This window comes from Anolis sagrei, chromosome 4 (genome assembly GCF_037176765.1).
Source record: "Anolis sagrei isolate rAnoSag1 chromosome 4, rAnoSag1.mat, whole genome shotgun sequence".
Lineage (NCBI taxonomy): Eukaryota > Metazoa > Chordata > Lepidosauria > Squamata > Dactyloidae > Anolis > Anolis sagrei.
Genome location: NC_090024.1, coordinates 1,075,019 through 1,090,027, shown reverse-complemented (window position 1 = coordinate 1,090,027; position 15,009 = coordinate 1,075,019). Strand labels below are relative to the sequence as shown.

Below are 15,009 nucleotides of genomic sequence, written 5' to 3'. Positions count from 1 at the left end.
AGATCTGAAAGGGAACCCTAAAGAACGACAATTATATGTCGCATGTTCCAGAGCAGGCAAACCAGACACTCTCCACATCAACACCGACAAAGAAACAACAAGGAATACATAAAGGAATTACATATATTAGAAACCATTACTTTATTTTCCAGATCACCAGACTGGGCCACAGCAACGCCTGGCAGGGGACGGCTAGTTACATAGATTAGAAACCAGCACTTTCTCAGACAATGATGCTGGGGAAAGTGGAAGGCAAAAGGAAGAGGGGCCGACCAAGGGCAAGAGGGATGGATGGCATCCTTGAAGGGACTGGACTGACCTTGAAGGAGCTTGGGGTGGTGACGGCCGACAGGGAGCTCTGGCATGGACTGGTCCATGAGGTCACGAAGAGTCGGAGACGACTGAACGAATGAACAACAACTTTCTCATCACTTTATATTCCAGATCACCAGACTGGGCCACAGCAACACCTGGCAGGGGATGGCTAGTAAATAAATAAATGGGCCAACTTGGGTTCTCCTTCCCTCCCTCCAGGTGTTTTGGACTCCAACTCCCACAATTCCAAACAGCCTAGTGGCTGTTTGGAATTGTGGGAGTTGGGAGTCCAAAACACCTGGAGGGAAGGAGAACCCAAGTTGGCCCATGCCAGGTCTAATTGCCCCCTCTCCCCACTTTCCTGCTGCTTACCTGGGGGTCCTGCGGGGGTAGTGGGACCCTCCTTCCTCTCCCCCTCCTCCTCCTTAAGTTGAGCTGCGAAGGAAACACGAAGAGGGTCTCTCTCTTATCTCTCTCTCTCTCTCTCACCTGTCCGCTCTTCCTCCTCCTCCTCCTGGCCCACTCACCTGCCTTGGGGGTCTTCCCCGCGGGGGGGGCTGCCTTGGCTCCTTTCCGGGCGGGGGGCCTCCCCTGGCCCCTCCCCCGCCCGCTCATCTCCCCCCAGAAAAGAGAGAGAGAGAGAGAGAGAGAGACCCTTCCTCTTCCTCCAAGCTTCGAAGTCGCCTGGCAACGCAAACAGGGGGCGGGGCACTCTACACGCGCTCTGGGGCACTTTAGCCCCGCCCCCCGAAGGGGGGCGGGGCTAAAGTGCCCCAGAGCGCGTGTAGAGTGCCCCGCGCCCACCTCCCTTTTGACCCAAGAGCGTGGGTCGCCCTTTCTCTCTCTCTCTCTGTGTTTCAGCCCCAACCTAGTTCAGCCCTTCCCTTCCTGCTGCATGTAGACAGAGAGGAGGGCGTGTAGGCTCAGGACCAGCTGGGAAGCCCCGCCCTCTCCCTGCCTGCCTGCCCCTCTTCTGTCTGGGGCCCCGCCCCCCTTTCCCTTTCCCTTCCTTTCCCTGGGACGGCCCTCCCCTCTGCCCCCCCCCCATCCCAGTGAGTCAGGCCCCAGGGGGAGGGAGGGAGGGAGGAGGGAGAAAGAGAGAGAGAGAGTGCGAGAGAGAGAGAGAGAGAGAGACTCTTCTTCCGCCGCCCGTCCCGGCTCACCTGGGCAGGTAAGGTACGGGTAGGCCCGACCCCACGGGGAAAGGGAGGGAGGAGGGGAGGGGGCGTCCTTTCGTGGTCGAGGGGGGGCAGGGAGGAAGGGGGGCTATTCTGGGCGGAGGGGGGGTAGGGGGAGAGGGGGCTTGGTGGTCTTGAGGGGGGGGTCTTGGTGGGGAGCGGGATCCCCCTCCCCCTCTTCTCCTCTCCCACCCCCCACGGGACCCTCTTCCTGAGGAGGGGTCTTGGTGGGGGCCCCTCCTCTCCCACCCCCTCTGTGGCCCCCTCCGCGGTGCACGCCGGGACAGGTACCCCCCCCCCCCGGCTCATTGGCTCCTCCGCGCACGAGGCAGGAAGAGGCCTCGTTTTTTGGGGTGGGGGTGGGTAGGGGGGCAGGTGTAGGAAGCCAGAGCGTCGCCATTCTTCTGAGTGTTGTTGCTGTTGTTGTTGTTGACTATTGTTCTTAGTATGATGATGCCTGCCATTCAGACCCGACTTGAAATGGGGGGGGGGTGTCCCCCTCCCTCTCAGGCCCAACTGGGCCCCTCCCTCCCTCCTTCCCTCCAGGTGTTTTGGACTCCAACTCCCACCATTCCTCGCAGCTGGTAGGAGAGTTGGAGTTGGAGGTCAACCAGTTGGCCCAGGTTGACCTCCCGCACCCCCCCCCCCAAAAGAGTCCCACCTGGACGACGAGGAGGGGGAGACAAGCCCTCCCGAGTTCCTCTGCAAAGTGGGCTGCCACGCGCCCCCCTAAACCCCCTTCCTTGAAGTGGAGGGCGCCTGAAGTTAGAGGAAAAGTGAAGGGCAAGGCAGAGGGTCCTCCCAGCCCCCCCCCTTTCCGGGTGTCCTGAGGTGACCTCCGGAGCGCCCCTTTTCCCCCCTCGGGGTGACCCCTTCCCTTTCCTGGCCTGTCACTCAGACGTGGGGCAGGGAGGAGAGGGTCTCCATAAGTGGCTCCTCTCTTTCCAGCCCCCCCAAAAAAGAGGTGGGTCAGGGAGGGGGGCTCTACAAGTGGCTCCTCTCTTGCCACCCCAAAAAAGAGAGGGCGGGGAGGGGGAGCTCTACAAGTGGCTCTTTCCAGACACTTACCCCCCCCCCCAAAAAGTGGTAGGGCGGGGAGGGGGGCTCTTCAAGTGGCTCCTCTCTTTCCAGACACTTGCCCCCCAAAAAAGAGATAGGGTGGGGAGGGGGGACACCACAGGTGGCACCTCTCTTTCCAGGCACCCCCCCCCCAAAAGTGGGCAGTGAAAGGGGCTCTACAAGTGGCTCCTCTCTTGCCACACTCCCAAATAGAGAGGGCGGGGAGAGGGGGGGCTCTACAAGTGGCTCTTTCCAGACACTTGCCCCCCCCCTCCAAAAAAGTGGTAGGGCGGGGAGGGGGGCTCTTCAAGTGGCTCCTCTCTTTCCAGACACTCCCCCCCCCAAAAAAAGAGGTAGGGCGGAGGGGGGGGGCTCTACAAGTGGCTCCTTTCTTTCCAGACACTTCCCCCCCCCCAAAAAAAGAGGGGGCAGGAAGGGGGGACACCACAGATGTCCCCTCTCTTTCCAGACACTTCCCCTCCCAGAACAACCCTTGTACTTGTGGGGCAAAGGGGGTGTGCAGGCTTGAGGGGGCTGGGGGGTGGGAACCTGACCTCCCTCCCCCCCCCCCCATATTCCAACTGAGGGTCCAGCTCAGCCCAGAGGCCCTCCTCCTCCTCCTCCTCCTCCTGGCTGTGGTGTCCCTGCTGCTGGGTGTGCCTCCCTCCTTCCCTCCCTGCTGGGTTGCCTGTTTGGCTGTCAGTCAGTCGGAGGGAAGCCGCCCGTCCGGTTTTGCAGGGAGCGCCGCTCAGGCGGAGGGACCCAGGGAGGGGGGGGGGGAGGAGGGAGAGAGGGAGGGGCCGGCCTGCCTGGGGGATGGGAAGCACAGGCAGAGGCAGGCCCGGGCAGGAGGCAGGGCAGGACGGGCACATGGCGCTGCTCTCCTTCTCCAGATCCAGGTGGAATCTCCTCTTTCCCCGACAATTGCCTCCAACGCGCCCCACTCATCCCTAGAGCAGCTGGGACACCAAACGGAGCTCCCATAGATTCAAGGAGGGCTCTTCCAGGACTGGCCCAACTTGGGCCCTCCCTGCTCCCTCCCTCCAGGTGTTTTGGGCTCCAACTCCCACCATTCCTCACAGCTTCAGACCCTTACTTTTTCCCCTTCAGCCGCTTAAGCTTCACAGCTTCAGACCCTTACTTTTTCCCCTTCAGCCGCTTAAGCGGCTGAAGGGGAAAAAGTAAAGGCCTGAAGCTGTTAGGAATGGTGGGAGTTGGAGCCCAAAACACCTGGAGGGGGATAAACACAGCCTAGAAATCCCTTTTGTTAGGTTTCACCACTCTGCTTGCTGATCTGTTGAGGTCATTTTGGACCCTGACCCCTGCCCCCTCTCTCCCAATTTGGCCCCATCTGCAAATCTGAGCAGCGCCCCGTCTATTCCCTTCTCCAAGTCATTGATAAAGATGTGCAAAAGCTATTAGTACGATACAATATTAATATAAAAAGTTGCTGAGCACCCCTTGGGTTTTGCCAGTCAACCAGTTATAATAATCATCATAATCATCATCATCATCTTTATTTATACCCTGCCACCACCTCCCCAAAGGGGATTCGGGGCAGATAATAATAATAATAATAATAATAATCTTTATTTATACCCTGCCACCAGCTCCCCAATGGGGACTCAGGGCAGTTAATAATAATAATAATAATAATAATAGTAATAATACACTTTATTTATACCCCACCACCACCTCCCAATGGGGACTCAGGGTGCTAATAATAATAATAATCTTTATTTATATCCCGCCACCACCTCCCCAAATGGGGACTCAGGGCAGCTAATAATAATAATAATAATAATAATAATAATAATAAAAAACTTTATTTGTACCCTGCCACCACCTCCCCAAAGGGGACTCAGGGCAGCTAGTAATAATAATAATAATAATAATAATAATAATAATAATAATAATCTTTATTTATACCCTGCTACCACCTTCCCAATGGGGACTCGGGGCAGCTAATAATAATAATAATACTTTATTTATACCCTGCCACCACCTCCCCAATGGGGACTCGGGGCAGCTAATAATAATAATAATAATAATAATAATAATAATAATAATAATCTTTATTTGTACCCCACAACCACCTCCCCAAAGGGGACTTGGGGCAGCTAATAATAAAATAATAAGAATAAGAATAATAATAAACTTTATTTATACCCTGCCACCACCTCCCCAAAGAGGACTTGGGGCAGCTAATAATAATAATAATAATAATAATAATAATAATAATAATAAACTTTATTTATACCCTACCACCTCCCCAATGGGGACTCAGGGCAGCTAATAATAATAATAATAATAATAATAATAATAATAATAATAATAATTAACTTTATTTATACCCTGCCACCACCTCCCCAAAGAGGACTCGGGACAGCTAATAATAATAATAATAATAATAAACTTTATTTGTACCCCACCACCTCCCCAAAGGGGACTCAGGGCAGCTAATAATAATAATAATGATAATCTTTATTTATATCCCACAACCATTTCCCCAATGGAGATTCGGGGCAGCTAATAATAATAATAATAATAAACTTTATTTATACCCTGCCACCACCTCCCCAATGGGGACTTGGGGCAGCTAATAATAATAGTAATAATAATAAACTTTATTTGTACCCCACCACTTCCCCAAAGGGGACTCGGGGCAGCTAATAATAAACTTTATTTATATCCCGCCACCACCTCCCCAAAGGGACTCGGAGCGGCTTACACGGGGCCAAGCCTGGACAACATGTTACAGCAATATAAAACCAAAACATAAACAACAAAAGGTATAAACACAGTAACAAAATAATATTACAATAAATACAGTGACAGTAACAGTGAGCGGGCCACATGTACAGGATAAAATATTAAAAGACTCCAATGAGATAAAAATAGGAGCAAGTTATTTGCAGGGAGCTCATAAAACACACACAGGGCTGTGAAACTGGAGGAGACTGAACTAACTATGTGTGTGTGTGTGTGTGTGTGTGTGTGTGTGTAAGGGATGGAACAGTGGAGACAGGCCTCCTGACAAATGGGGGGAGTGCAATGTGAGGACACATTAAGGAAGAGACAACAGGAAAGAAGTATGTGGTCACTCTCCAAAGGCACAACGGAAGAACCAGTTCCCAATCCACCCGGCATTCGCATTGTCCACACTGTCCAGACTGTTTCCTTCTTGGTGAGAATACCACGAGGGGCTTGGGCAAAGACATGTCCCATCCACAGCACTCCCTTCATCTGCCAAGGTTGTAACTCGTGTCACAAAAGAGGTGAGGTTAGTGTGTCTTGCATAGGTTGTGTTTGAGAAAGCCATGCAGTTGGTCTGCAAGGCGAGTGAGGGGTTTCTTGGGCCTGATCATCTTGGTAGAGTTTGCCTTCCAACAGATGCTGGAATAGTTGAGCTTCCTCATTACAACGACCTCTCTCTCATCCATTCTAGCAAGACATCACACCAGGTCCTCAGTCAGGCTTGGAGGCCTGTGGTAGACCCCCACAATGGTTTCTCCTTGTTGCTTCTTTCCCCCTTAATGTTGACCCAGGTGCTCTCAACCGGGCTTCTAGGATGTGCACCACAGACCTCCTCACAGGTGTAAACACCCTTCCTATACTATGCTGTTTCTCCTTCTTTCCTGTTTAGTCTGTCTATCAGTACCTTCCCATAATGAGACACTGATGCTGATTAGAACCGTATTTGCTTTGTTGTGTTAAGAGTTTGAGTTCATCTCATTTGTTTTTGACACTTTGTGTGATATGGTAGAGACACTGGTCACGTAGGCCATCCCCCCCCCCCCCCCAAATCAGGCAATAGAGGCGTGGGCCAACCTCCCCAGGAGCCAATTGAGGTGTTGTCCTTTCTCTCTGTTGAGTTCTTGGACTTCTTGCCCAGTTCCCCCATTGCCTCAGCACTCCCACTCAGTACGCTCACATCCTGCACAATACTGGGACCTTGTGCATGTCTATCCTTGCTCTGTGCTTCCTCTCTCAATACCTTTTCATAGTGAGACAGTGATGTTGATTACAACCGTATTTGCTTTGTTGTATTAAGAGTTTGAGTTCATCTCATTTGTTTCTCGCATTTTGTGTGGTATGGTAGAGACACTGGTTGCGTGGGCCATCCTCCCCAGCAGCCAATTGAGATGTCTCCCCTTCTCTCTGCTGAGTTCTTGGACTTCTTGCCCAGTTCCCCCATTGTCTCAACATTCCCACTCAGTACAACCACATCCTGAACAAAATTGGGACCCTGTGCATGTCTATCCTTGCTCTGTGCTTCCTCTATCAGTACCTTCCCATAATGAGACAGTGATGTTGATTTAGAATCGTTTTTGCTTTGTTGTATTAAGAGTTTGAGTTCATCTCATTTGTTTCCCACATTTTGTGTGTTACGGTAGAGACACTGGTCACGTAGGCCATCCCCCCCCCCCCCCATCGGCCAATAGAGGAGTTTTCTCTTCTGTCTGTTGAGTTCTTGGACTTCTTGCCCACTTCTCCCATTGCCTCAGCACTCCCACTCAGTACACTCACATCCTGCACAAAATTGGGACCCTGTGCATGCCTATACTTGCTCTGCACTTCCTGTATCAGTACCTTCCCATAATGAGACAGTGATGCTGATTAGAATCGTATTTGCTTTGTTGTATTAAGAGTTTGAGTTCATCTCATTTGTTTCTCGCATTTTGTGTGGTATGGTAGAGACAATGGTCACGTAGGCCATCCCCCCCATCAGCCAATAGAGGAGTTTTCTCTTCTGTCTGTTGAGTTCTTGGACTTCTTGCCCAGTTCCCCCATTGTCTCAACATTCCCACTCAGTACAATCACATCCTGCACAAAATTGGGACCCTGTGCATGCCTATTCTTGCTCTGTGCTTCCTCTATCAGTACCTTCCCATAATGAGACAGTGATGCTGATTAAAATCGTATTTGCTTTGTTGTATTAAGAGTTTGAGTTCATCTCATTTGTTTCTCCCAATTTGTGTGGCATGGTAGAGAAACTGGTCACATGGGCCATCCTCCCCAGCAGCCAATTGAGATGTTTGCCCTTCTCTCTGTTGAGTTCTTGGACTTCTTGCCCAGTTCTCCCAGTGCCTCAGCACTCCCACTCAGTACACTCACATCCTGCACAAAACTGGGACCCTGTGCATTCCTATGTGCTTCCTCTATCAGTACACTTCCCATAATGAGACAGTGATGCTGATTTAGAATCGTATTTGCTTTGTTGTATTAAGAGTTTGAGTTCATCTCATTTGTTTCTCGCATTTTGTGTGTTATGGTAGAGACACTGGTTGCGTGGGCCATCCCCCCCAGCAGCCAATAGAGTTGTTTTCCCTTATCTCTGCTGAGTTCTTGGACTTCTTGCCCAGTTCTCCCAGTGCCTCAACATTCCCACTCAGTACACTCACATCGTGCACAAAACTGGGACCCTGTGCATGCCTATCCTTGCTCTGTGCTTCCTCTATCAGTTCCTTCCCATAATGAGACAGTGATGTTGATTTAGAATCGTATTTGCTTTGTTGTATTAAGAGTTTGAGTTCATCTCATTTGTTTCTCACAATTTGTGTGGCATGGTAGAGAAACTGGTCGCATGGGCCATCCTCCCCACCGGCCAATTGAGATGTTTTCCCTTCTCTCTGTTGACTTCTTGGACTTCTTGCCCAGTTCTCCCAGTGCCTCATCACTCCCACTCAGTACATTCACATCCTGCACAAAACTGGGACCCTGTGCATGCCTATGTGCTTCCTCTATCAGTACCTTCCCATAATGAGACAGTGATGTTGATTTAGAATCGTATTTGCTTTGTTGTATTAAGAGTTTGAGTTCATCTCATTTGTTTCTCACATTTTGTGTGGTATGGTAGAGACACTGGTTGCGTGGGCCATCCTCCCCAGCAGCCAATTGAGATGTCTTCCCTTCTCTCTGCTGAGTTCTTGGACTTCTTGCCCAGTTCTCCCATTGCTCATCACTCCCACTCAGTACACTCACATCCTGCACAAAATTGGGACCCTGTGCATGCCTATCCTTGCTCTGTGCTTCCTCTATCAGTACCTTCCCATAATGATACAGTGATGTTGATTTAGAATCGTATTTGCTTTGTTGTATTAAGAGTTTGAGTTCATCTCATTTGTTTCCCACACTTTGTGTGGTATGGTAGAGACCCTGGTGGTGTGGGCTATCGCCTTCTCCCAGGTGGGAGCTCAGTTGAAAGTCCTCCCACTTGATTCTGCTTTGGTTTATTGGGAAAACCAGGAATCTGCATAAGCTTTTGGGAGCGTGGCCCTTTTGGAGATTAATTGGCACTCACACCATATGCCATAATCATACCCTTTGAGAGGCATGACCTTGTTAGAGATCGTAACCTTTTGGAAAGTATGATCTTCCTGAGAAGAGTTCAATACTTGCTTGAGCCAACCTCCACTCGTATTCATGCAAGGCCATTTAGGTTTCTCGGTTGTTAGACTGATATCCTTGTTTATCTCTCTGAACCGTCAGGAACAAAGATATGCCAGTGCACAAAATACAGAACAGATCTTCAGATGGGTTATTTCAATATATTGTCGAAGGCTTTCATGGCCAGAATCACTGGGTTGTTGTAGGTTGTTTTGGGCTATATGGCCATGTTCTAGAGGCATTCTCTCCTGACGTTTCTCCTGCATCTATGGCAAGCATCCTCAGAGGTAGTGAGGTCTGTTGGAACTAGGAAAAAGGGTTTATATATCTGTGGAATAATGACCAGGGTGGGACAAAGGACTCTTGTCTGCTGGAGCTAGGTGTGAATGTTTCAACTGACCAACTTGATGAGCATTTGATGGCCTGGAAGTGCCTGGAGCAATCTTTTGTTGAGAGGTGATTAGATGTCCCTCATTGGGAAAACAGCAGAGGGAAAACAAGTGGCCCGAGGTCCAGAAACTACGTACTCTGCCTTGGGAGGAATGGCCATGGGAGCTCTGAGTGGGGGTAGGACTTTAAAGATCAGAAGAGGCACCAAGGACAACAGATGTGGGCAAACTTTGGCCCTCCAGGTGTTTTGGACTCCAACTCCCACAATTCCTAACAGCCAGTGGGAGTCCAAAACACCAGGAGGGCCCAATTTGGCCCATCCCAACAGAAGGGACCCCAGATTGCTTTCTGCTGCTCCAGAGATCCAAGTGTGATTCAAAGGCCAAGCAAAGAGATTCCACTGGAACATTAGGGAGAACTTCCTCACCATCAGCACTATGTGAGAGTGGAGCTCCACTGGGCTGTCATGGCCGCCTTGGCTCCGGATTTCCTGTTTTGAGTAGTGTTGCTGAGGCAATGGGAGAACTGGGCAAGAAGTCCAAGAACTCAACAGAGAGAAGGGAAACACATCTATTGGCTGCTGGGGAGGATGGCCCACGCAGCCAGTGTCTTTACCAAATCACACAAAGCGTGGGAAACAAATGAGATGAACTCAAACTCTTAATACAACAAAGCAAATACGGTTCTAATCAGGTTATGGTTCTTGTTGGCTCCTTCTCATTGCTTCAGCACTCCCACTCAGTACACTCACATCCTGCACAAAATTGGGACCCTGTGCACGCCTATCCTTGCTCTGTGCTTCCTCTATCAGTACATTCCCATAATGAGACAGTGGTGCTGATTAGAATCGTGTTTGCTTTGTTGTATTAAGAGTTTGAGTTCATCTCATTTGTTCCCCACGCTTTGTGTGGTATGGTAGAGACACTGGTGGCGTGGGCCATCCTCCCCAGCAGCCAGTAGAGTTGTTTTCCCTTCTCTCTGTTGAGTTCTTGGACTTCTTGCCCAGTTCTCCCATTGCCTCATCACTCCCACTCAGTACACTCACATCCTGCACAAAATTGGGACCCTGTGCATGCCTATCCTTGCTCTGTGCTTCCTCTATCAGAACCTTCCTATAATGAGACAGCGATGCTGATTAGAATCATATTTGCTGTGTTGTATTAAGAGTTTGAGTTCATCTCATTTGTTTCCCACACTTTGTGTGGTATGGTAGAGACACTGGTGGAGTGGGCCATCCTCCCCAGCAGCCAATTGAGGCGTTTTCCCTTCTCTCTGTTGAGTTCTTCTACTTCTTGCCCAGGTCTCTCTATGGCAGTGGTCCTCAACCTGTGGGTGCCCAGATGTTTTGGCCTTCAACTCCCAGAAATCCTAACAGCTGGCAAACTGGCTGGGATTCGTGGGAGTTGTAAGCCAAAACACCTGGAGACCCACAGGTTGAGAACTACTGTTCTATGGCAGTCGGGCTGTTCTCTCCTGATCATCCCCCCCCCCCCCCCCACACACACACTTTCCCAAAGTCAGTCGCCCTCTCCCAGGTGGGAGCTCAGTTGAAAGACCCCCCCCCCCACTTGATTCTGCTTTGTTGTATTAAGAGAACCGTATTTGCTTTGTTGTATTAAGAGTTTGAGTTCATCTCATTTGTCTCTCAAACTTTGTCTGCTGAGCTTCGTATAGGGTTGACTCAGAAAGTGAGCGACAGAAAAGGGTAAATGTTTCAGTAAATGTTTGATATCCCTGTTTGGTATATCTATATCAGGCATGGGCCAACTTGGGCCCTCCTTCCGGATGTTTTGGACTCCAACTCCCACCATTCCTAACAGCCTCAGGCCCTTTCCTTTTCCCCCTCCGCCGCTTAAGCGGCGGAGGGGGAAAAGGAAGGGGCCTGAGGCTGTTAGGAATGGTGGGAGTTGGAGTCCAAAACATCCCGAAGGAGGGCCCAAGTTGGATGCCGATCTGATTTTGCCAGGGAGCGAATTCCACAGGCGGGGGGTCACCACCGAGAAGGCCCTGTCCCTCGTTCCCACGTTTGCGATGCTGGTGGGACCGAGAGCAGGGCCTCCCTGGCAGATCTTAGACTACGAGGTGGAACATAGAGGGAGATACGTTCGGACAAGTAAGCTGGGCCAGAGTCATACAGGGATTTATAGGCCATGACCAGCACTTTGAATTGTGCTCGGAAATGGACCGGCCGAGCCGTGGACCGGTATCCCATTGGGAATGGAGAGACCAAAGGCCTCACATGCGCTTTGTAGTCAAGCATTGAAGGAGTTGAAGGTGGAGAGCAATACCTGGAAAGTGGGTTCACCTGTGGGCAGCGCAGTCTCTGGCGCCAGGTGTGTGTGTGTGTGTTCTTGCAGAGTTTTCCTTCATTGATTACTCTCTGCAGTCCCTGGATATCCAGGCTTTGCCTTTGAAAAGGGAAGGGATGCAACTCTGATCATTTATTCGCCCTCCTCTGGACACTGACAAGCTGGAAAGTGTCCAGAGGAGGGTGACTCAAAGGGTCAAGGGTCTGGAGAACAAGCCCTATGAGGAGCGGCTTAAGGAGCTGGGCATGTTTAGCCTGAAGAAGAGAAGGCTGAGAGGAGATATGATGAGAGCCATGTATAAATATGTGAGAGGAAGCCACAGGGAGGAGGGAGCAGATCAAGGGTCTGGAGAACAAGCCCTATGAGGAGCGGCTTAAGGAGCTGGGCATGTTTAGCCTGAAGAAGAGAAGGCTGAGAGGGGATATGATAGCCATGTATAAATATGTGAGAGGAAGCCACAGGGAGGAGGAGGGAGCAAGCTTGTTTTCTGCTTCCTTGGAGACTAGGACGCAAGGGAACCATGGCTTCAAAGTACAAGAGAGGAGATTCCACCTGAACATGAGGAAGAACTTCCTGACTGTGAGAGCCGTTCAGCAGTGGAACTCTCTGCCCCAGAGTGTGGTGGAGGCTCCTTCTTTGGAAGCTTTTAAACAGAGGCTGGATGACCATCTGTCAGGGGTGCTTTGAATGTGATTTTCCTGCTTCTTGGCAGAACGGTGTTGGACTGGATGGCCCACCAGGTCTCTTCCAACTCTAGGATTCAATGCTTCTATGTTCAGCAGTGGAACTCTCTGCCCTGGAATGTGGTGGAGGCTCCTTCTTTGGAAGCTTTGAAACAGAGGCTGGATGGCCATCTGTCAGCGTTGATTTGAAAGCAATATTCTTGCTTCTTGGCAGAACGGGGTTGGGCTGGATGGCCCACGAAATCTCTTCCAACTCTAGGATTTGATGAGTGGAACTCTCTGCCCCGGAGGGAGTGTGGTGGAGGCTCCTTCTTTGGAGGCTTTTAAGCAGAGGCTGGCTGGCCATCTGTCAGGGGTGCTTTGAATGCAATATTCCTGCTTCTTGGCAGAATGGGGTTGGACTGGATGATGGCCCAGGAGGTCTCTTCCAACTCTTGGATTCTATGAGGTCTCTTCCAACTCTGGGATTCGATGATGCACAACCCAGGTGTGAACCACCTCGCAACCACGTCTTTCCCCGGAGGCAGTGGGTGCGGTTGGAAAGGCACTCCATGTTTCCAAGGGGAAAAAAGACTTTTTTCTTGACTGATAGCAAATGGAAGTCAGTAGAACAGGCGCAGTTGGGTGGTAGTTGGATGTCCTTCAGCAAGAGCCAGGCCCGTAGCTGGGGGGGGGGGGGGGGGTTGAGGGGCTTCAGACCCCCCCCCCCCCCAAATTCTCAAGGTGGTCCATGAGAAGTCCTTCCTGGTACATTATTTAACCTGTTAGGTTTATTCATATCATGATCTGATCACCATGCTCAATAGATCCCATATGCATGGGGGGGGGGTGTATTTGGGTAATGATACAAAAGGTTTGCTAGGGTAGATCCTAAGCCCCCCTTGGAACCAAACTCAGCCCCCCTCCCAAATTGAACTCAGCCCCCCCCCCCCCCCAAATCAAAATCCTGGCTACGGGCCTGCCAGGCCAAAGGCAGGGGAGGCTGTCACTCCGTTCTGTGATCTGTTTCCCAATTCCTCGCTGAAAGGAGGAGAATCATAGAATCAAAGAGTTGGAAGAGACCTCATGGGCCATCCAGTCCAACCCCATTCTGCCAAGAAGCAGGAATATTGCCGAGGCCGAGATCCCAGGAAAGCCAGTTTGGCCCAACGCAGAGTCCTGTGGCCAGAGATGCGAATGCGGTGCTTCTCAACCTGGGAGGTCGGGACCCCTTTGGGCAGTGGTCCTCAAGCTTCGCAATGCAGTGACCCCTGAATTCAGACCCTCAACCACAACATGACCCCCAACCACAACATTATGTTCGTTGCTACTTCATAACTGTAATTTTGCTACTGTTACGAATTGCAATGTAAATATCTGATATGCAGGATGTATTTTCAGTCACTGGATGAAATTTGGCACAAATACCCAATACGCCCAAATTTGAATACTAATGGGGTTGGGGGAGATTGATTTTGTCATTTAGTAGTTGTACTTGCTGGGATTTATAGTTCACCTACAACCAAAGAGCATTCTGAATTCCACCAACAATGGAATTGAACCAAACTTGGTACACATAACTCCCACAACCAACAGAAAATACCGGAAGGGTTTGGTAGGCACTGACCTTGAGTTTGGGAGTTGTAGTTTACCTACATCCAGAAAGCACTGTGGACTCAAACAATGATGGATCTGGACCAAACTTGGCACAAATACTCAATATGCCCAAATGTGAACACTGGTGGAGTTTGGGGGAAAATAGACCTTGACATTTGGGAGTTGTAGTTGCTGGGATTTATAGTTCTAGTGTTTTCTGTTGGTCGTGGGAGTTCTGTGTGACAAGTTTGGTTGAATTCCATCATTGGTGGAATTCAGAGGGTTCTTTGATTGTAGGTGAACTGTAAATCCCAGCAACTACAACTCCCAAATGTCAAGGCCTATTTCCCCCAACCCCCACCAGTGTTCACATTTGGACCTATTGAGTATTCATGCCAAGTTTGGTCCAGGTCTATCATTGTTTGAGTCCAGAGTGCTCTCTGGATGTAGGTGAACTACAACTCCAAAACTCAAGGTCAATGTTCACCAAATCCTTCTAGTGTTTTCTGTTGGTCATGGGAGTTCTTTGCCAAGTTTGGTTCAATTCCATCGTTGGTGGAGTTCAGAATGCTCTTGGATTGTAGATGAACTATAAATCCCAGCAACTACAACGCCCAAATGTCAATGTCTATTTTCCACAAACTCTACCCGTGTTCATGTTTGGGCATATTGAGTATTCATGCCAAGTTTGGTCCAGATCCATCATTGTTTGAGTCCACAGTGCTCTCTGGATGTAGGAACTACAACTCCCAAACTCAAGGTCAATGCCCACCAAACCCTTCCAGTATTTTCTGTTGGTCATGGGAGTTCTGTGTGCCAAGTTTGGTTGAATTCCATCATTGGTGGAGTTCCGAGGGCTCTTTGATTGTAAGTGAACTGTAAATCCCAGCAACTACAACTCCCAAATGTCAAGGCCTATTTTCTCTAACCCCCACCAGTGTTCACATTTGGACCTATTGAGTATTCATGCCAAGTTTGGTCCAGGTCCATCATTGTTTGAGTCCACAGTGCTCTCTGGATGTAGGTGAACTACAACTCCAAAACTCAAGGTCAATGCTCATCAAACCCTTCTAGTGCTTTCTGTTCGTCATGGGAATTCTGTGTGCCATG

The 15,009-nt window shown here is 50.0% G+C and overlaps 2 protein-coding genes across 3 annotated transcripts in view; one reads left to right on the top strand and one right to left on the bottom strand.

Moving 5' to 3' along the window:
- The window catches only part of IQANK1 (IQ motif and ankyrin repeat containing 1), a 17,646-nt gene extending 16,614 nt beyond the window's left edge, over nucleotides 1-1,032 (bottom strand). For both annotated transcript variants that reach the window (XM_067467188.1, XM_067467187.1), the window contains exons 1-2: nucleotides 843-1,032; nucleotides 688-750 (exon numbers count right to left, since the gene is read on the bottom strand). In XM_067467188.1, the coding sequence (XP_067323289.1) occupies nucleotides 688-750; nucleotides 843-930 (151 nt within the window). In that variant the 5' untranslated portion in view covers nucleotides 931-1,032. The remainder of the gene's footprint in view (nucleotides 1-687; nucleotides 751-842) is intronic.
- Nucleotides 1,033-1,116: 84 nt separating this feature from the next.
- Nucleotides 1,117-15,009, top strand: part of FAM83H (family with sequence similarity 83 member H) — a 45,845-nt gene continuing 31,952 nt past the window's right edge. The window contains 1 exon segment of the mRNA XM_060776049.2: nucleotides 1,117-1,486. The gene's annotated coding sequence lies outside the window, so the exon portion shown is untranslated.